At 36.2% G+C, this 22,268-nt stretch overlaps 1 protein-coding gene across 2 annotated transcripts; it reads right to left on the bottom strand.

The window, feature by feature from the left end:
* Positions 1 to 1,017: 1,017 nt before the first annotated feature.
* LOC131144357 (wings apart-like protein 2) lies at positions 1,018 to 20,637 on the bottom strand. 2 transcript variants are annotated; one of them, XM_058092949.1, is made up of 13 exons: positions 19,781 to 20,637; positions 17,793 to 17,892; positions 16,559 to 16,898; positions 14,624 to 14,736; positions 13,441 to 13,569; positions 13,226 to 13,319; positions 12,933 to 13,049; positions 4,928 to 5,517; positions 4,196 to 4,470; positions 3,242 to 3,392; positions 1,778 to 1,875; positions 1,601 to 1,682; positions 1,018 to 1,414 (listed from the first exon to the last, which is right to left on the bottom strand). In XM_058092949.1, exons 1-13 carry the CDS (start codon positions 20,308 to 20,310, stop codon positions 1,331 to 1,333), a joined length of 2,703 nt encoding a protein of 900 aa, XP_057948932.1. In that variant the 5' UTR covers positions 20,311 to 20,637; the 3' UTR covers positions 1,018 to 1,330. The 2 variants fall into 2 exon arrangements, with proteins under 2 accessions (XP_057948932.1, XP_057948933.1); XM_058092950.1 differs by having other exon boundaries at positions 13,441 to 13,536.
* Between the last annotated feature and the right edge of the window lie 1,631 nt (positions 20,638 to 22,268).

The raw sequence follows: 22,268 nt of genomic DNA, 5'->3' as shown, positions 1-22,268 counted from the left end.
ACCTCTGAATCTATATACTCCCAGCTGAGACGCTTAACATAACATATCAATTCAAATGTCATTGATAATCAATAAAATTATAGGTTAACATCGTGTAAATAAATATTTGTCATTTGATGCATCATATGTTTTATTTTAATTGTCATTTTTCTCAATTATCAAATTGTGAAATATTATGAGGACGCAAAAAAATCTATAAAAGTAATTTTTGATTCATATGGTAAATTATCAAGAAGTCTCAACTTTATGAGACAAGTATTCCTACTTATTAAACAAAATTGCCCCTTCTTGTTCTTTAATAATAATAATCATATTTTATAATCAAATAATAATTTTTATGACCCTTATTATTATCAAGAATTTAACTATTCATCACAATAAAATCATCATAAGAAAATTTTTTGATAATTCATGATATGCAATGTCACTTGTGATTTATTATTCTGAATTTTTTTTCCATTTAATTATTTTATCTTATGATTAAAGTTCAGATTTCTCACTATATTTTATCGACACAAGCAACACACTAAAATATAACAAAATAAAATTTCATAAAATAGCATAAACACATTTTTTTCAACATTATAGAAAATTTTCACATGCAGCTAATTGGAAGTACTATGCATGTGTGTGAAAATCCATTATCCCTAGTTGAAAGTACCAAAGGTGAAGGAGGGTTAATTAAATTTTGTACGGATATTAGTCCAATCAATTGATATTTTAATTTACTAAATTGTTTTGTAGATATTTGATCTTTTCATCATTTGTTCTTCACAGAAAATAATAAAATTAATATTTTCTGTATTTTTGGAAAGTAGAACGCAATTTAGCAGTTTCTTATTTTCCTTATTCACTACATTTTTCACTACAGTTACATGACACAAGCCGAAGTGGCAAAGCACCATTGGGCGCATGCGCATGGGTCTACTAATAAGCAAGAGCTTGAAATGGTAGCAAAAGATAATTAGAGAGACAATTAAAATACAACAGTACAAAGAAAAGAAGAAAAAAGACAAAAAAAACTATTGGATTCTCCTATTAATTTTGTATACAAGTGTCGCGACTTGCATCGAATGGTGTAATGGTGAAAAAAGCTTCAAAAGAAAAATAATATGACAAGCCCCCCAAAAAATGAAGGTAAAGGTTACAGAGAGAGAAACACATGGATCAACTACAACACATGCCTGATGTGAATTGGTACAATGAGCTGAGCAAGCCAACACATTCATTCCAAATGAGACATCGTGTAACAACAAAGGGATGCTTTGAACAAAGGATGTTGAGGCTGTACAGAACATCCATGCTCTGCCCTGCTCTGCTCCTACACCTCTCATGGCACCCTACACGACTCGATTACTTCGCTCACTGCTATATGGGTCTCCGGTGATATCATATTCAATGTCAAATGAAATGCCTGAAGAAAGCAAAGAATTCACATAAAATCATGTTAGAAGCTAAATCTTGCCACAAATAATCTTGATTGGTAGCGAGCGAGCAGAGAGAGAGAGAGCTGGGCATAAATTTTCATGTTTCCATTTCATCAAACTTCAAAGTTCCAACAAAGTGACAAGAACTACATATATATATGTATGGTACATACCACGAATCTCTCAAGAACAGGCACAAGAATCGCAATGTTGTGCTCTGGGAGACAGTTGGAGATGACATTACGCGTGCTCTTACTGCAAACAGCAGGGTAAATGAATTTTTTTGCTTCGAGGAATACAGAGTCAGGGACGCAGCAGAAAACTAAAATCCCAAGAAGAAGTAAACAAACCTTTCAGTGGAAAGAAAAGCAAGAAGCAGCGCAGAATAAGCCTCTATAATCATCTTCTCAGCTTCTCTCTCTCCTTGCAACACAGCTGCCTCATCGTCCTGCAAAATACATGCAACACAACTCAGATAGAACAAGCCACTTATAATTAAATTCCACAGCCTGTATTTCAAGTCAATCAATGATCTTCAGTTTGTTATGAATCCTAGAGACTTTTGAGTTTCAATTGCTCTTTCACCACTGCATTTTACTATTTTGCACCACGTATAGTACTGAGTGCTGTTTATCTTATCGGATGTACTTATGCTACTATCAACGTGGGCTTCTACATCACAAATAGAGTACAGAACCAAAATCCTATAGTAGCATTGATAGTTTCCCATATTTAGCTCAAAAATCAATACTAATAAGCATCAATCTGCACTAACAGATCTCCTAGGTCAAAAATCAACTGCATATACAAACACGACATCCAACCTGATGAAATTTCAATTTTAAACTGATCAAAGGACATTACTGGCTGACAAGACAAACATTATGGGGGAAAAAAATTGCAGTGTCAAAAACCAAACAAACTCCACTTGAAAGTAAGTTCATTCTTCAATCACCAAGATATTTGTTTAAGTTTGACACCTCACCGGAGATCAGTAATAGGAAGAAAAAACACATAAAATACATTCTTTGTCTTAGGTAGTAAAGCTGTGTTCGAGATGTAAAGGGTAAAAATCAATATCAGCATACTATCCCCAAACATTTTTTCACATTCTTCTTCCACTAGCATATTCAGTTCAGATATGGACTGAGAATGCATATTCTAGGAAAAAAATGTAATTGTAGCCTCAAAGCTAGGAAAAGTAGAAAACTTCAACTTTCTTCAATCATCAGGATTTTTTTCTCCATATTTGACAAGATATTTAGGTCTCAAAAAGATCTATATAACTGCCAACAACAAGATATTGAAGTCTCAAAAAATGTAATCGTAGCCTCAAAATGTAATTTTTCCCCACAGCTCCATAGTGGGAAACATACAAAAAGATATATATAACTTCAATGTGTTGGCCAGGAAGCTGCTTCAAGGAGTAAAGGGAAAATCAACATCAACATGCCACTTTCAAGTTTCAACCTAATATTTCTTCAAAAAAAATTTCCATATTTATGGTTGGCAATGTGGCATAATGGCACAAATAACAACAGGACCATTTGCTTTGCAAGAAGAATCAAAAGAAGAAAATGACAAGATATTGAAGTAGTGTCTGCTTACTTAATTTGTAATTTCATAAAAAATTAATGCTAACACAAGTGCTCATACAAGAAACGGTTGAGTAGATCGCTTTATTTACCCAAAGAACATATGCAATGAAAAAAGAGCTCTCTATTCTCCTTACTCCATTTCTTTGGCTACAGAGCATAAATTTTAAAAATTAAATTCACTGAAATTGAAAAAAGAACAAGAAAAAATTTACGCACCCAAGGCAAAGGGTTTCCTTCTCCAGCTGCCTCACCCGCTCCTCGATTAGCCAAAAATATGGAGCACAACAGTGGAATTACATCCCTACGAATTTCTTTGTTAAACCCTTCTGTATTGGGTAGTAACACACTCGCTTCTGCCAGCCGTGATCTGCAATAAACAAAGGGGAAAGAACAGCACTTGCAGTGAGGCACCATAACTTGAGAGCATCCACTTAAGCTGAAAAATGAATTCCAACATGACACCAAGGAGAATTTTCCAATCTCCAATATCTCTGTCCTAAAATTATCCACATCACTCACCACCAATTGCAAAATGTTTGACTCTAATGTTTGGTATGGATCCTTAATTATTCTAATTTATAAGACAAACAGTCAACTCTTCCAGGAGGAGGAAACTGCAAACATGCAAAGTAAAATCAAAACCCACCAAGTAGATACCATCCAATAATTGTGTCATCTGGGGGTTCCATATGGCCACACACAAAAGACACAAAATTTAGAGAACATTAAAACATCCCTCAAGAGTCTACAGTGAGCCTTAACTATTTCCATCCAAAAGTTCTGTAAGATGCAGTTTCAAAATCATTTATTTTATGGCCGAAGACTAGAATATTAATAACAAAACTAGCAATTTACGAAATATACGTAATATAGTATGAATATGCAACTCAGTTCCAAAATTAATAAAATATGCGGAACTTCCTGCTGATGGTAAAAATTTTGTTCAATTCCCAATGGTGCACCTGTTTTCTGAAAATTTCAGAATTTCACAAATTACACCAGAGAAAAATGGCTAAAAAAGAAATGTTGACCAATAAAGGCTTAAAAAAATTGTCAAAAGAAGAGAGAAATGCAGAGTAACATTGTAAACAATATATAGTGTCGTGTACTAACATCTTAAAAGTAAACAAATAAGTCAGCAAGAAGAAAATATTAACAAATAAAAATAACCTGTTACAACTGTCCTTCTCAACCAAATTCACAAGTAGACCCAAAATAGCAACAAGAAAATCCAACTGTTGGTCAGTGAAATGTGTGTCACTCTGATCATCAAGTTCAATGCTCGACTGGGACAAATTATTTTCTAGTGTCTCAGTGAAGGATGGCAAAGATGAGCTGAATGAAGGGAAGTGGCAAGCGATCAACAAAGACATGGTCTCCAATCCCCCACAACCAGCAATTTGTTGACAGCCAACAGGGTTATCATTTGTTAAGTTCATAAGAACCTGCCAAAAAAATATAGACAGTTAATGGAAATTCAAGGCAATCACTGCCTCATCCTATATCGGTATGCAGGAATCACAACCATGCATTACCCAAATTTCTATAAAATTTAAAACTCTCACTGGAAGGATAACCTAGTAGCACATCCCAGAATTTAGTAACAGAATGATTGATCTCACAGTGCTTCTCACAGTTTCACTATAACCAACGACTGACAAATATCAGAGAACTCATGAACTATGGTAGGGAGAAAATATTAATTATCTGTTTCTTAGAACATGAGGAAAAATTAAAGTAGATGTTGACAATTATTTGATAGATGGCATCTTAAAAAATTTAAAAACTGCAGACAAAATATCTCCAAAATGACTCAATGGTATGCTATCATCCGCCACATCACACCACAAACTTATGTTCTTCATAGATACAGCGGTTTTAAACCTTATACTAGAGGAATACCTTGACAGCAGTAAGAAGGCATTCAGCAAGAAGGTTCAAATTTTCTTCCTTAACAAAATCTGAACAAGAGATTCCATGAGAATGATGATTTTCTCCATTATTCGAATCTTGCTGGCTCATCATCAGCTGAGATTGGAATCCATCTTCAAGTTCTCTGCATGTTACTCTGTTTTCCTGCATTTGGGATGCTTTCTTTTTGTTGCCAGATAGTAAGTCCCACTTAGAAGGTTCAAAATCATCTTCATCAAATGCAAAAGGATCTTGAGCGTCCTCTGAAGGGACAGTTTTAGTTTCTTCAGAAAAAATGGGTCTTTTACCAAGAACCATGTTCTTCCTTGACCCACTATTTTTAACCCATCTTTCACTGTTTGAACTCCTTGATGCCACACTGCACGAGCCAGATGTAGAAGAATTGAGTCTCATCTTCAACAAACTAGTATCGGCAGATGTGGTAGTTGCCTCAGAACTAGATGCAGAATTTGCGGACCGGACAGTGGATAACCAATTGCTGTTCTGACATATATTGAAGCTCTTTTCAGCAGACGTCTTCTCCAAGCTAAAGCACTTAGCAAAATTCTCACTGCTGTTCTCTGCATATAATTAATAAACGAACATCAATTTAAACTCCCACAGCTGTTCTTGGCATATAATTAATAAAAGAACATCAATTTCAAAATACAATAATAACTCAAGCATCACTATATTCAAGCTCAGAAGAGAGGCCTAATTTTCAATCAGCTGATGACTATCATGTTCACTTCAATAAGCTAAGTCAAAACATATTTATTCAAGCTCAGGGCACAACACATCTGCAAACTTTCAATCAGCTGAACACCATCATGTTCATTCCAATGAAGGGATAAATAACACAAATATAAACAAAAAGATATATTTATAAATGGAAATAACTAATGAGAAAGGGGTCATTTTTCTTATGTTTCTTTCTACAATATTCATCTATTGATAATGTAAAATGTACTTAGATGCCTCTGACAAGCTTCCAAACTTCAAGGGTTTAAACTTTGTTTTTGTTAGCCCTAAACCCGTTGACCATTGACGGTCCAGGCTCCCAATATACATGTCCCTTAGTTGCATAATTATGTGAATGGGATTTCAATGAGTTCAATTTGCTCGAAATTGTTGCATAATTATGTGAATGGCCTGTCAAGGCCCTCTTGGCTCATCCTAACTTTCTTTTATTTTACTCTCTTTTGTACTCTTTAAAAACTAGGGGCAGGAGAAATGAAAAATAAATAAATAAATAATCTTCAATTTTATACAATTAATTTCAAAAGATATACTAAATAAATAAATTTAATGTTTTCTCAAATTCCAATACAGGAAAAATCCAAGAACTTCTTTCCTTTCTGTTTTCTTCTCAACCAAAAAATATAGTACTTCTATTTTAAAAGAAAAATCACTGAGAAGAAAACAATCACAACAATTCATACTCTGGCCCTCTTAGATCTGAGAATGTCGAAGAGCCAAGGTATCTCCTTGGAACTTGCCAACTGGCACCACCTGGTGTCATGGGCCGACTATTTTCACACCTTTGTGAAAGGACCGTGCGGCACTAGCTAAAGCACTCTTGCTTAACTAACCAGCCTATCGTTTACCACAATTCATCCACGAAACACTTTCATTAACATTCAATCAAATAGCAGCAGAAGCAATAAAGAATTATGAAAGTAGTGGCAAGCAAGCAGTAAACATTGAAGCAATGCAATTCATTAACACCACCTCCGTTGACATTGTGTGTTTAACAAGGGAGGCAAGTAGGCTAAACACGTTGACAATAGCTAGTGAGTTTTACAAGACTAATGAACACTCACACTCCCCTAAAGAGCTTTATATGCAAATATCATCGTAGCACTAAGTAACCGAAGAGTCATACTGCCTTATTTGGCATACAGTGGAACAACTAGTAAAAAAATAAACCGAGACTAGTATTTACATGATAGAAACTCATCCTCAACACACGAGACAAGGGGTCACAGGCAAGCATAATGCCCTGAACAAGCTTAGCTCGTGACACTCCCCCACTTATGCGGTCGACGACTTCATAGACTTTAGCTCTAGGTACCCTTTAACTTTGTCCACAAACGGTTACATATCTTCCACAGAAATCTAGTTGATTTTTTCATCACCAAGGCCTTTCCACTTCACTAAGAACTCTTGCCGCTTATTCCTTGAGGATATAAACTCTCTTTCTGCAAGGTTATCTTCAACTTCACATCTGTCAGGTTACACTATCTTCAACTCTGCTCTATTTGACTGAGTTCTGCTCAAATCTTCAGTGTCAGCGTTGAACAGCTTGAGGCAGCTGACGTGAAACACATTATGCACTTTCATCCAGTTGAAGTGCCGCAGTCTTCCCCCCTGATCTGCCCACTTCTTCATCTGCTTAGAAGCTTTCTCCAGATAGGCTCGGGCAATATCTGCATTCTGTCTCCATTCTCTAGTGAAGATGTACCCTCTGGGACTATTTCCTCTATACAGCTCACCCACTGTGTGAGTTAACAGCGGCTGCTAGCCTGTAACAAAGCTCAAAAGGGCTCTTGTTGGTTGTTAAGCTCCTTTGGGCATTGAAACGGACTGAGCCACATCAAGTAGTTGCACACAATTCTTCTGGTTGCCGTTGACAAAATGGCGCAAGTACTCTTCCAATAGCCTATTGAATCTCTCCATCTTTCCGTCTGTCTGTCGGTGATAACTCGAAGAGATGTCAATATGTGAACCGAGAATTATGAAAAGTTCTATCAAGAAGTTGTGTCATGGGTAACCCCCCAATATTACACAATTTTCATAAAAAACAATTGTGCCGTCTCGTCTACCGAATAATACTTTGCTGCAGCTATGGACGTACCATACTTCGAATACATGTCTATAACCACAAGCATTGACCCTGCATCTCCCACTCCGGGCAAGTTGGTGATAAAGTCCAGTAAGACACTTTCCCACAGTTTGGATGGTACTAATAGGGGCTCCAGCAACCCTGCACTCTTTTTTCGCTCCACCTTGTCTTGTTGGTCAATAAGACAAGTCCGGGTATAATCAACCACATCATCACACATGTGCGGCCAATAATACCTCTACTTCAGTAGTTCTGTCATTGGAGTCATTTTCTGCTAATACTCCTTTACGAACTTCCTGTAATAGTTGGTAAGGCTAAGAAAGGAACGCAACTCCTTCACTGTCGTGGGGATCTTCCATTCTTAAATTACCCTTACCTTCTCCATATTCCTCCAGATATGACCTTACTCAACCACATGACCAAGAAATTTAATGCTCCACTGAGCGAAAGAGCACTTCTCTTTCTTCACATATAGACCGTTTCCCCTCAACTTGTCGAACACCTTCCATAGGTGTTCTTTATGTTCCCTCTGAAACAACACCAATGCTCCCAACGGTGCTTTAGAAGGCGAACATATTCCGCTTTCAAGTCATCAAGTTCTTTCCTCCGCTCAGCTAGCTCTAGAGGCGCCATCTGACATGGCCCTTTAGCAAGTGGTTTCACTCCTGGCAACAACTCAGTCCTATGCTCCACTGAACCACAGCCCATCGTGGAGGCAAGTTATGAGGCAGCTTATCCACCATCACCTCCTTGTACTCATCCAACACCGCTTGGATGGTCGTAGGGACCCGCTCTTGGCCTACTTCTTCATCTACCACGGCCGTGGTTAGATATGTTTGCTCACCCTTTCTCAATCCTCTCTTGAGTTGCATGGTTGAAAGGAACTTCCCATCGTCTCCTATCATTGCAATGGCTTGCACCATGCAAGGGCGATCTCCCATTAGACATAGGGACCAACAAAAGGCATCAACACAGCCTTCGTCCCCCTTAGGAACTCCATTCCCAAAATGACTGGAATGTCATCCAATGGCACCGCTATGAAATTCGCATGATCTTCCCCCTGTCCAAGCTTCACAATCACTTGTTTGGCTACTCCCAGAGTAAGTTGGGCAACAAAATTAACTACTTTCATGCGTCATGTATCCTTCTCCACGGATAAGTTGAGTCTCCATGCTTCTAGTTACGAAAAAAAATTATGAATAGGCCCGGTATCTATCATAGTGCGAGTACTCTTCCCATTGATCCTCAAGCCCACAAACATCAATCCTTTTGCTTGTGTAACTTTTGGAGCTTTCGCCTGCCTTTCCAATGCGCTCACTTGACGCATTGCACCCACCCTCGGAGTATCCTCCTCTTCCCCATCACTTTCCACCACTTGTCCCAAAGTGGAAGCTTGTAAGGCATTGAGGAATCCCTTGTGTGGGCACTCCATAACTCTATGAGGGCCTCCACACAAGAAGCATGAAATTTTCCTCTTTCCATTGGGTGCGTTGAACCCTCGAGACGATGAAAATTCCTTCAAAGTTGAGGCCTTATAGTCGGCTCCCCCACTCTTGGGTTTGCCTTTCTTGAAAGACTTTCCACTGTTTCCCTCTTCGCCAAACCCTTTGGACGAAGCAACATTATCACCACTGTAGTCAGTCAAGCAATCCATGGCAGCTTGTGCGGTAGACAACTCTTTAACTCTTTACCTATGAAGTTTAGTTCTTGCCCACGACTTCAACCCCACAAGAAAATAGAACAGCTTGTCCTTTTCCGACATGTCCCTGATATCTAACATCAAAGAAGAAAATTATTTCACGTATTCCCTTATTGACCCAGTATGCTTAAGGTCTCTCAGCTTTTTCCTTGCATTGTACTCAACGTTCTCAGGAAAGAATTGAGCATTGAGTTCTAACAGCCATGTAAGAAATAATAAAGAATAAATGTTCCATGACGCATCTTAAAGAGTGTGCATGCAGCCATGCATGCATGCCTATGCAAGTGCCTCAAGAGAGAGTGGGAGTGAGAGAGTGAAAGAAAGAGTAAATGCAAGATTAACCATTGAAAATTCAATTAATCATCCAAAATTCAATTGATCACATCCATAAATCTTTAGGCAAAGAAGAAAACTCCAAATACAAAGTTATAAAAAATTTCAAAAATAAGTCTAAAGTAATACAAAATTATAAAATAACTGCAAAGTAATTGCTGCTGGTTACTGTCGGGCCTCTTTTTAATAATAATAATAACAATAATTATAAGGTCAATGTAGGGTCTGTTTTGACTTGACTTGACTCAAATAACCCCTAGTTTTGAGTCTTTTGACTACTTGCCAAAATACTTCAATATCCAAAATTAACTTTTGTGCGTTAAATCATTTATCTTATACATTTATTTTTTATAAAATCTAAAATGACCACGAAAATTTAAAATATAATTAAAATAAAAGTATCCGTAAAATTTCAAAAAATTTTAAAAAAAATAATAAGTCATTTAAAAATATTTTTTCACTATTGTTCAATTGTTATGTACAATAAGGTTGTTTCTGTAGCACTAAAAAGCAACTTGATTATTATTAATAATATTTTCTATTTTTATTATAATCACTTGTATTTTTGTTAATTAAATCATTTTATTCAAATTTTTATTTGACTCAAGGGAAAGAATGGACTTGTTTGATCAAGGTTTAAATTTGTATTAGTTTTAGAAATATTCACCAAATAGGTTGCTGGTTTTCAATCTTTGGTTTTTGTTTCTGGTTTTTATTTCTTATTTTTGGTTTACTTTTTCGTAATTTTTTACAAGGATACCAAATGGCCTCGTGGATGTTTTGTATTACCACTGAGTGTTATTGTTGTGTTAGTAAGCATGAGTTAGTAAGGGTATTATGGTCATCGCAACATATTTTGCATATATTATAAATAGAGGGAAAGACCTATCATTGTGATTAGATCATCCAATTCACACAATGCTCTTAACATGGTATCAAAGAATGGTCCCAAGACCTAAACCCTAAGTGCCACAGCCATTCTCAAGCCAAAGCATAAAACCCCTGATTCCTCTCTTGACTTGGAATGAACAAATGAGGCAAGTTTTGCAAAAGTAAAGTTTGTGGGCAAATAAAAATATAGATTGGGCCTTTTTCTTTAAAATATTAAACAGAAAAAATCCATATTATGTTGCATGAGTAGGATCCATAGGATCCCAAGTCGGATCTCGACAATCCAAATGATCTTGATACGATTCTATTGGGTTCCTACTTGATTCTGATTCTTCATACGATCTAGGTTGATTAGGAAAGTCTGGACCATAGGATCTGGTTCAGGATTTTGATAACCATGCAGCATGCATACCATCACAGGATAACTGCTAGCACCATTGTAGGCCAGAAAACCAGCCAGCATCTTCCCAAAGACACATCAGTACCAAAGTTTCATCCTTCATTAAACCAGTTAAACAGCTAGTTCTAGCTTTGAGTTTTGTGTCTAATCTTAAGTGTGAATCTTCTAGTAAGAAAAGCATCACTGTGTTCCCAAAGCTTCCTTTGTTCTCACTTCCTCCCCTGAGAGACAAGTTGACTCAGGAAGCAAAGGGAACACAGTGGTGTTTTCCAACTAACAAGGCTCACACCAGTGGTGCTCTCCCAGAGGCTCTCCTGTTCTCATTTCCTCCCCATATATTTGGTTGGGTGTTTGGTTTGGATCATTCTAACACCTTCTCCCTTGTTGCCAAACTTGCCTTGATTTGTTTATTCATCTCCTTAGCCACCACCTGTCGCTAGCCTCTACATCATTTAGATGTAAAGAATGTTGTCCTACATTGTGATCTTCAATGGAAGTATACATGGAACAACCATGTAGGTTTTTTGCTCAATGGGATCAGGATTAGTGTGTTGGCTCAAGAAACCCTTGCACAGTCTAAACCAGTCTCTCATAAGTACCGTAGAACTTGAGTTTGATCTTTAGCTGTGTACACTAGATCGCCCTGCATTCTATCTAGGATTTTGCTTAATTTGTAAGTGGATAATATTGTGATTACACCAACTTTTTGATCAATAAATCCTACAATTAGATGTTACGATCAATGTATCCAAAGCCTGAAGCATTTTCTACAAAATAAATTTAGACCAAAGATTAGGGACATTGATGTGTTTCTTAGGTATAGAAGTATCTAGATCTTGTATTAAGACCATTTTATTACAAGGGAAGGGAAGGGTGTTCTAATCCTCTTAGATGAGATTGGGCTATTGGGATTCAAACCAGTTGATAGATCCTGACGGCAAATTAGTGCCAGATTTGAGTATATTTTGGCTGACTCTCAACGATACTGGAAACTTGTTAGAAAGTTGAATTATCTTGTAGTCACCCAATAAGATATACCTTCGCAACAAGTGTCTTAAGTCAGTTTTTTTATACTCTGAGAACACATCAATGAGATGCAATTCTTCGTATCTTGAGATACCTTAAAACTGCACCTGGGAGTGGTCTTTGTATCAAGATCAGCATCACACTGATGTTTAGGGAAATATAAATGTGGGTTAGATCGCCTTTCCCAGGAAGATCCACAACCAACACTTACTAACACAGCAATAACATCAAGATGCTATTTATAATTTTATATTGCCTCCAACCCAAACTTGAGCGGACGAAACACATTTAAGTTCATTGTCACTTTAATACTTAGAAACTAGTGCAAAAGCTCACAACCACCACTTTAAGTCAATTCTGAATTTACACTTGCTGATTTATTCTCTAAAGCATATGATATCTATGTTCCAACTTGACGGGGAGTGTTACAGGTTTAGTTTTATTTAGTATTATTGTCATGTGTTATTGCTGTGTTAGTAAGTGTGAGTTAGTGCCCGAGTAAGTGTTATTGTCATGTGGAATTATGGTCATTGTCATCTACTTGGCATACGCTATGAATAGAGGAAAAGACCTATCATTGCTTTAGGTCTTGCAATTTACACAATACTCCTAACAATAATTAACTGCATTTTCAAAAATATTAGATTTCCCAAACAAGGACAAATCCCTAATTTCTGAATTTTTAGTAGAATATGACATGATCACCAAGAATTCTTCAGAAATCAGAATACACCATCATGGGGAGCATGGAGAGGGAACCCAATAGTTGTTAATAATATCATAGTGATTTGAGGCCAAGTACCTCTACAATCAGCCATTAAAGCCTTGTCAAAAGTACTGCCGGTTGGCCCAGTCCCGTTTGAAGGAGCATGAGATTTTTCATGAGTGGAAATGACAGAACATCTATTCAAAGACAGACCTACAAATCAACACTATCAATCATCAGAATACATATTATATTAAATAAGATACTTTCTAAGATGCTAATATTCAAGATTTCTACACCAAACATAAGAGAACATTAAAAAAAAATTCAGTGTGTGTGTGTGTGTGTGTGTGTGAGAGAGAGAGAGAGAGGGGGGGAGAGAGAGCTACCAGAAAGTATCTTGATGACACTAATAATGAGTTGTATGAAGGATACAGGGAATCTGTGACCGTCCAAGTTCCTTTTCATTTCAAGCAAATGACTCTATAATGAAAAAAAAAAGTTAAATTTAAAGATAAATGATAATTATTCAACCATAGACAACTGAATATGTGATGAATGAGGGAAAGAAAAAATCAGCAAGCCAAATTGGACTCTAATTTACCTGATTATCCTTACTAAGGAAAGTGGCATTTTCCATGATTTTCAAACATTTTAAAAGCAACACTAGACTCTGTGTATCTGCATCTTGCTTTATATCCTGACATAAAGGTGAATGAGGTCTTAACCATCCCTGCAAACAAGTTTGTGCTTTTTTGAAAATATATATATATATATTCTCCATATAAAACAACAACAAAAGTTAATGTTACTTGTTGAATTCAAAAATGGGCACAACATTCCATATAGTAAAACTTATTCAACATCAACCAAAAAATTCAGTAGGTTCAGATATTAGATACTTGAGAATGAAAAACAATTATACTGTCACAATTGGTAGTTTCAATTCCCTTCTGACAGGCAAATAGGGATAGCCTTAAGAAATCCAGTTTTGGAGTGAGGATGAAAAAAATATAGATGAAGCTGCCTAACAAGGATTCAAGGAGTAAGCCCTAGTGGCACCATTGAGACTGACTAATCTGCTCAGGCCTTAATGATAACGCCCAAAGATTGTATGCCTCACATATTCATATCCACATTAGAGTTCAAAGAAAAAAAAAAGAAAATATAAGAACAAACTCTAGTTGAAATAAAAAACTAGAGGGTCAGAGAAAACTACTGCCCTCTAGAAGCAATATGAGTATTATTAGGAGCTATTGTGATGAATTCAGGGGAAAAAAAATGGACACAAACTCTAAGGAAATAAAAGGATTAAAAAAAGGAACAATTTTAGAAATACTACTAAGATACACATGTTCAGACACTGAGCGAAGTATAATCGCACAATAATTTTCCAGCCAACTGGGCTAAGTCTGCAATTAGAATACAACAACAACAACCACAACCCTTAAGTCCCACTAGGCTACATGAATCCTTTTCCACCAATTCACCCGATCAAACATTTTCCTCCAAATAGATTAAGGGCTATTATGTTTGCAGTTAGAATACAAACAAATTTTCAAAGCAAAAACTTCAGTACAGATCAAATTGTTCGTATTTTTTGCTCTCCTCCACACTCGTTACAATGCACAGAAAATTCATATCCAAAAAAGGAATGACTATTTCTAAGATATGGTTAACTTGTTTAAGAAATTAGTGCCCTAAATGATTTATCCTAGTTTCCATCCATTTTAGACATCATATAACCAAAACAAATAATGAGATCAAACAAACATACAGGTTCACACCTCCATAGCAGAATGACAATTCAGAACAATGTCAAAGATGGCATCAAGTCCTCCAAGCTCTCGCAATTTTTCCTTGAAGTTGCTCCCACTCTTCCTTATGGTACCAGATGCATCTGAATGCAAATCAACATGGGGAGGGGGAGGGGGGGGGGGGGGAAGAGCAATCAACATAGACTAGAAAAGAATGAGAAAAAGAAAGTCCTTTAGCAATTAAGGACGTATGTGTGTGTTAGAAAGAGAGACAGAAGAAAGAGATCAAGAATCGTTCGATATGATGGTCAAAATTTGTGAAGACAGAAATCAGAAATAAAAAAAAAAAAAAAACATAAAAACTTATATTGGCAACCTATCTGAATTCACTCTCTAGTACTCTAGGGACAATCCAATTACATATGAAGGTTAAAAAAGGTGAAAATAATTTTTGGATGATTTTCCTTTTTTATTTTTTCAAATATCTAGAAATTTTATGGATATTTTGATTTTTAATTTTATTTAAATTCAAATGAAAAATTTACTATAGTTTTTCATTAAAAATTGTATGCACAATAATTCAATCCTCAAAAGTGAATTAGATTTTAAAGGGCTGTAAAAACAAATTGCTAGAACAAGAGAAAGCCAAAAAAAAAAATATATTTTCAGCTGTTGGCTCAACAACTGAAAACTGACAGCAAAAGCTAAACGTTTTATCAATACATTCTCGCCACTTCCCACCTGTTTCATAATTGTACAGCAATTAACAGAAAATAGGAAACAAAAATGATAACATACAGCCCCTTAATTAGTTCAACTGGTTACAATCTGCTAATTTTCATTTAATTAACAGTTATATGTAGACAAGCATGCCCACGCATGCATAGAAAATTAATTGATCAACAGTCTTCTCATACACTCTTCCTATGACTAGATCACTTGACATTATTTTGAAAACGAAGTGAGCTACTATTTAACCCTTAATTATAATTTATGGAACTAAGAACTGAAAAAAATAAAAATAGTAGCATTGAGAACCTAAAACCGACAACAATGGTTATCTCATATTAATATAGTATATTTCAAGAAAATGGTCAAGTGACCTAATTATAGGGCAGAGCATATGAGGAGACTACATACAGACTGCTAGCATTCCTCTAAAAGGAATGAAGTTTGATAGTCAACCACAAGATTAGACACTTGTTGTCTACAACAATCAGTCTCAACTAATCAAGAATATCAAGAGGATCACTTTTATTTTAGACAGAAAACAACTACTGCTCCTAAGAATAAACATCTCAATTGGGTTAACTGGAGCAATTAAGGGGGTTGATATGTTGGTCAAAACATTTTGTAATAATTTACAGTGCTGCAAACAGTTTAATCCAGCATAAATTATTTTACGCAGAAGCGTTTAAGAATAATCAAAAATTAAAACCAACGTGGATGTCATACAACACAAACAAACAACTAAAAATTTGGGAGAAAATGCAACTGGAATGTAAAGAAAGAAACAAGAACACATAAGAAGAGAAAATGGGGAACTTAGGAGAATAGCAAAAACCAATCAACTGACACAATGTAAAGAACAGAAAATCCACCTAGTTTATGAACAGAAATCATTGATCTAACAACTACTTTTCAATAAGCATATCTACCCCTTGTAGTAAAACTGTTTGACAAGCACTAGAGAAAGAAGTTCTAAAAAATTCTAATGAATTTGATGATCTAGCTCACTTATTGCACCACCAACTCAGGTTTTTACACTACAATCAAACTATATGCATCTGTGCATGCATGCATGTGTGTATGTCAGATGATCCAAGGGATAACAGCTTAGAAATCAGAATGCAGAAGAATTTTATGCATGCAGCGTACCACAAAGACATGCATTTCTATGTTTATAGATCCAACTAAGTGATTAAAGCTTTGTGTGAACAAAATGCAGGAGATTTTTTATACTACCTTCCAGAGAAATGGTAGACAAGGATGCTTTCTCCATTGTTAACAAAGCTATCCATTTTGGGCTCAGCTCAGGCCGGCCCACCCCATTACCACTCCCATCAGTTGACTTCAATTCCTTGCAACTTACAAGAATTTCCTGAACTTTAAGAGCTATTGTGTCAGAGCTGGAATCCAAACCCTTGCTTGTATCTTGTAAGGCATCAGCATCCTTCCGTAATGCCAGAAGCTTACAGCCAATGCTGGGTGCTTTGTCTTTTGAAGAATCAGATACGATGGGTTTCAACAATTTAAGTAGAAAATGGATGCAGCTGGGTGACTCCAAAAGATTATCATCTTGACCCTAAAACAGTGAAAATTGAAAAGAAAGACTAAACATAACATGCATAGAAAAATATACACTGATCAAGTGTGGTATTTACTTGTGCAATTCCAAAAAAACTCAAGCAATAAGTTATGAATTACTATCTCAACTTATAAGAAAGATCAAGCAGTGTTCAACAAGACAATCATAGTTTGCAAAAGTGCAATCAAAGCATACCATCATTATGCCATCATTATTTATATTAGAGTAAAACAAAGATTTAAATATACATATGAGACTCAAAAATAAAAACAAGTGATTCGGAGATTTAGGATCCATCAACTACTCCAGACAGGCAGACATGCAGTAAGTAAAAAAGAGAGAAAAAAATAAAATGCACAAAGAATGACTTCACATAAATGTTGAAACAGAAATGTGGGAGGATATAGTCACGCAATTCCTTTCCAAAAAATATAATTAAAATAAGCCTTTTCTAAACGCCATAGTAGACCATCAGATGACAAAATCATTACTCCCAAATCCCAACACTGCTTCTAGTCTAGATAGCGTAAACTCCAACAGAAAAACACAAATGGCTTCATTAAAAAGGTCTAGAAAGTGCAGTCCCTCTTTTGAAGTATAAGGCATGCCTTTGAGTCCTATCATTAGCATCCTAAACCCAAAACTTGAACTGAGAAGGAAGTTTAAGATTACCATACAATGCTGATGCTGCATAACATAAAGTTGCGCATAATCTGTTGCAGAAGGGAACATTTAAGCAAAGTAGGTACTCATAAATATTTAATCACATTACTATTGGCTTTTTCAATAACAAATTAGGCATCTGCAAATGACTCATAAGCAAAATCACTCAACACTTTACTGTGCACTTTCAAAATTTTTTGTTTGATACGTAGACTGTCAACAACTTACATCACTGGTCAATACATAGAAAAGTGCTGCCGCAGCCAGATTGCAAGGCAAGTCATCCAAGTTTAGCCCCAAAATAGCATCAATAATTGTCTTTGCCATCCTGCAAACACAATACTGGGGAAAGTAACTGCCTGCTAGTAAGAATGGCACAACAATTCAGAGTTATGTGTCTTCTAACGATAGAAAACCAATAATATGCACTTAATGTACAGTATAACGAATGTAGAATTAAAATTAAAAATAATCTGTTCATGGAGATGGATGGACAATAATCCTCATCCTAACTTCATGATGACACATTTTTTTGTTCCATAGCGCATTTCTACATCAACCAATCGAAAATTTTAATGTAATATTTTCTATATGACATACGTTTCTAAGAGTAAAAGCGGAGAATTACTGCAATATAATTTTATTCTCATAAATTATTAATCTACTCCGCCAAAGAAAAATTGCTTTTGGATTTAACATCCTCACTTAAAAATGAAAGTGATATTCCATGTTTTTCAGCAATATATCTATAGAAGCATACCCCTGACATACTACATATATATTATTTTATAGAAAAGAAATTTATTAAGAAAAGAGAGAAGAAATTACAATGGGAGGAGGATGAGAAACCCTCCTAAAAGAAATTAAATGATTGCAATAAAACCCTCCTCCAATCACTCTGATGATTTGACAACAGGATCCCCCTAAAAAAAAACAAAAGAGTGAACCAAAAAGAAAGCCAAGAAAACAACTCTATCCCCAAGCAGGCTAAGCAGGCTTTTCTGCTGTCAAAAAATCCTAATGTTCCTTTATGTACATGAAGTCCAAAAGAAAGCAAAGACAGCGCATCTCGAAAAAGCCACTCCTCTATTACTCATGCCAAAACCTAAGTAGAACATCCTCAAGAAAGTATCAACAGTCCACAGAAGCACCATTGACTCGCCAAAAACTGAAAAAAGAAGGATCCAAAGCTTCCGCCTGAAAAGTGGTTTCATCCGACTCCAAACACATAAAACAATTATCCAGACTAACAGCCTTAAAACATATCCACAGCTGCAATAAATCATTGGTAGTTAACCTACAAAGGGGCACAGTCCACATGAAAGCTTTGAATTTGAAAGGACCCTTTGGTTTCTAGGTGCAATAATTAAAAGGGAAAAAACAAGGACTTGAGGATTTCATAAGCTGAGAGAGAAAAGATCAGCGGAAAAAAAGGTATCCCCTACCCGAATCATCGATTCATCTCTCATATTGGAAGAAAAAGAATTCAGAAATCTCGACAAAATAGTCAGATCATCTACCTCTACCTCAATGAGATTTTTTAAGGAATGGAAATCTCATGAAGGAGACACGCCTCCCCCGACTGCATTTTAAAGCATGTAAATCTGTTTCCAATTACAAAGCATTCCGCATTCTAGGTAACATTGATATATGAAAAAAAAAGTGTATAAATGGGACTGTTCAGGATCTATGGGTAATTCAACTACTTAATGCATTTCGAAGTCATCTAATTTCAGCAAACATTACATCTGAAGCAACCCTGATTGCATTATTAGGAACACAAAGAAGCTACCATTAGCTTCTTCAAATACAAGAGTAAGAAAAAGAAAATTTCCCCAAAAATTTTCCTAAAAATTCTGTATCACCCTTCCAAGAACCATAAGATCAGTTTCCAGAGTGCCCTAAAGACGAATATGAAGTGGATTAAACCGTTCTTGTAGCCTTGCAAACAGTCCAAGATTTATATTTCAACAGACCCAGAACCCGTTGTGCCCTAAAGACGAATATGAAGTGGATTAAACCGTTCTTGTAGCCTTGCAAACAGTCCAAGATTTATATTTCAACAGACCCAGAACCCGTTCTATTCGAATTTTTCAAGAAGATACGAAATGATAACAATTTAGGAAATCTTCACGGATTACAAATCAAATTAGATTCTTTACTTTAAAATCAAGTTGCACGTTCAAGAACCACAAGACAACTTGGAATTCACGTACCCCTGAGTCCTGAGCAGGCGGCGCTGCTGTGCCGTAGCAGCAATTGACAACAAAGACAAAAGACTAGCACGCCTGATCCGCACCTGCCGATTCTTCCTGAGCCCGTCCAAAGCAAAATTCACCTCGTCAACGTGCTCCATCATCTCGCCAAATTCTTGAGTCTCCATCAACGTCGCTGTCGCTGCTATCGACTCCGTCCGTTCCACCCTAAACGGCGGGGGCCTACAACTATTGCCGCCGCCCACCCCTTCCCTTCTCCCAATCCTCGCCTTTTTCGCTTTCCGAGGGCCACCAGGCGCCAAATCGCCGAGCGGCAACAACGACCCCTCTGACGAACCGCACGGCTCCGAATCCAAAGACCAGCGCGACGAATCCTGGGACGAGAACGCCAAACTGTATATCTCTTGAGGGCTTTCTAATTCTTGGGACAAAGGGTCTTCAAAACCGGGCTCGACGTCGTTATCGAAAGCGGAGTCGGAGTAACTTCTGGAAATGCCTCGATTCCGACGGCCGTAGGTTCGAACTATCATATTTATCCGTCTTCTTCCTCACCTTGAAAGATCCGAAGATCCTGAACCTTGCATTGGGGCCAAGAAAGGAGAGGTTTTAGGGCACTGGAGTGTCCGCAGTGCTGTAAAATTTGAAATTGAGGGTAGAATTGGAGGGTGGGAGAAGAATCAAAGAACAGGAAGAGAGGTTCTTGCAGAATTGCTCGGAACTAAAGTTGAGATCGAGAGGTCGAAGATGAAGGTTTTTCGCGTTTGGGCGAAGGTTTTTGGTTTTGATTTTTCGTTGAATCTTTTTTTGAGAATTTTTGTACGTTTGAGATCGAGCCAATAGGTAGATTTGGATTTGGTGGGTTCTGGGTAAGGGTAATTTGGTAATAGCGCAATGCGCTTATGGATTACGTGGCAGGCTGTGCCGAAGGATTAGCGTCACCTGTCCGTATGCTTCCTAAAGATTAAATATCCTTTTATTTTTTTTAGCCCCTCTTTGGTTACGAGAAAATGTTTCTAATGACTTTTTAATTTTTGTTTGGCCCCATCAAGAGCAAAAAAAAAAAAGCACTTTCATAAAGAAATGAAGTAATTTTCTTTACAAACAAATGAATAAAAACCAAACACAAATTATTTTTTCTTAAAAAAAAATTTGTTCGTTCTGATAAACAGAGCTCTGATTTTTTGTTTGTTCTTTGAATTTTGAATTTTTTAAAAAAAAACAAACAAATGAATAATTTTCAAAAATCTACAACAAAATTAAGCTTAAACAAAAGATAACGTTGTATATTTCATCCAAATAAATTATGAAATTTCATATTATCTAAAAACATTTCATTCTATTACTCTTTTTTAATGTTCAGTAATTTTCCTCCCTCTTTAATTTTAATTAATTAAAATGAAAATCAAAGCCCATCTCTTTCAAATCTTATTTTGTGTGTTTTTATTTATTTTAATTTTTAATTTTGTTTCTATATGATGGAGTTGTGCTCGTGTTAGTTTATATAGTATAACATGAGGGGTCATCCTATAAGAATAAACGTACAAAAGAGAATTGAAGGTTCTGATTCAAGAAAATAATCAGCTGCTTAAGTTAGTAAAGTGAAGAAAAGAAAAAGAAAATTATTAAGTTGTTTTGTCTTACCTTTTCTCGGAGTGGTCCTTCTCATTAAAAAATTTCACTAGTATTGAAGTTAAAGCAATCATCATGAAGTAGGCTCATCTAGGCGATTTATATTAATTTATTAAGAGACAACCACATTGAGCCGCTGGCGGTATGCCCCACCTACCTCCCTCCCCAAAAACCAAACTAAGCACATTGTTTCAGAGTTATAATCGGAGCTAACAAGGAGCTCAAGGCACGTGTTCATTAAAAGGTGATTTACACATTTTCTTTCTTTTTATCTCTCCTCATTTTTTTCTTTTCTTTTTTTTTTAAGGCAAGGGCATAAACATCTTAAATGATACTAAATTTCAAATTGAGCATTTAATGGTACATGTTCATGCCTTAATATTTTCACACTTCTCAAAGTATCACGTTGTCACTACACATAATGAGACCCACTCAAACACTTTTCCTTTTTTGTTCATTTAATTTCTCATGAGAATACTTTAAATGTTTGAATAGGTCATTTCTTACTTTTTGTCTTCTATCTTCCTTTATTCAAAAAGTCTATTTTTTTGTAATGCAGAGTTTAACCCTTTATTGTTGTTTTTTCCATACTTTTGCCTTATTATTGAGTCACATCTATATATATATATATATATATATATATATATATATATATATATATATATATATATATTCATATAAGAATTCTAGCCATCAACTAGCCCTTTGAACCCCCGTGCAGTACCAAACCCAAGGGAGTGAAAATGTTGTCGTCCGCCCATTGACGCACTTCTGATAATTCACCGTGTAAACCACAAGTAGGGAATCGAACCTATGACCTTGAAGTCACCGAAACCACAAGTCCGTCCTTACCACTTGA

This window comes from Malania oleifera, chromosome 12 (assembly GCF_029873635.1).
Source record: "Malania oleifera isolate guangnan ecotype guangnan chromosome 12, ASM2987363v1, whole genome shotgun sequence".
Lineage (NCBI taxonomy): Eukaryota > Viridiplantae > Streptophyta > Magnoliopsida > Santalales > Ximeniaceae > Malania > Malania oleifera.
Note: the sequence above shows the minus strand (reverse complement) of the source record. Positions and strands in the feature narration are given on the sequence as shown.

Excerpts from the sequence above, each read along its gene's own strand:
- LOC131144357 (XM_058092949.1), bottom strand. The coding sequence starts at position 20,310 with ATGATAGTTCGAACCTACGGCCGTCGGAATCGAGGCATTTCCAGAAGT. Across the intron at positions 14,737-16,558 it reads GTCTACCATTTCTCTGGAAG|ATGCATCTGGTACCATAAGG; the intron begins GTAGTATAAAAA and ends ATTTGCATTCAG. Across the intron at positions 1,876-3,241 it reads AAGGAAACCCTTTGCCTTGG|GACGATGAGGCAGCTGTGTT; the intron begins GTGCGTAAATTT and ends TGTATTTTGCAG.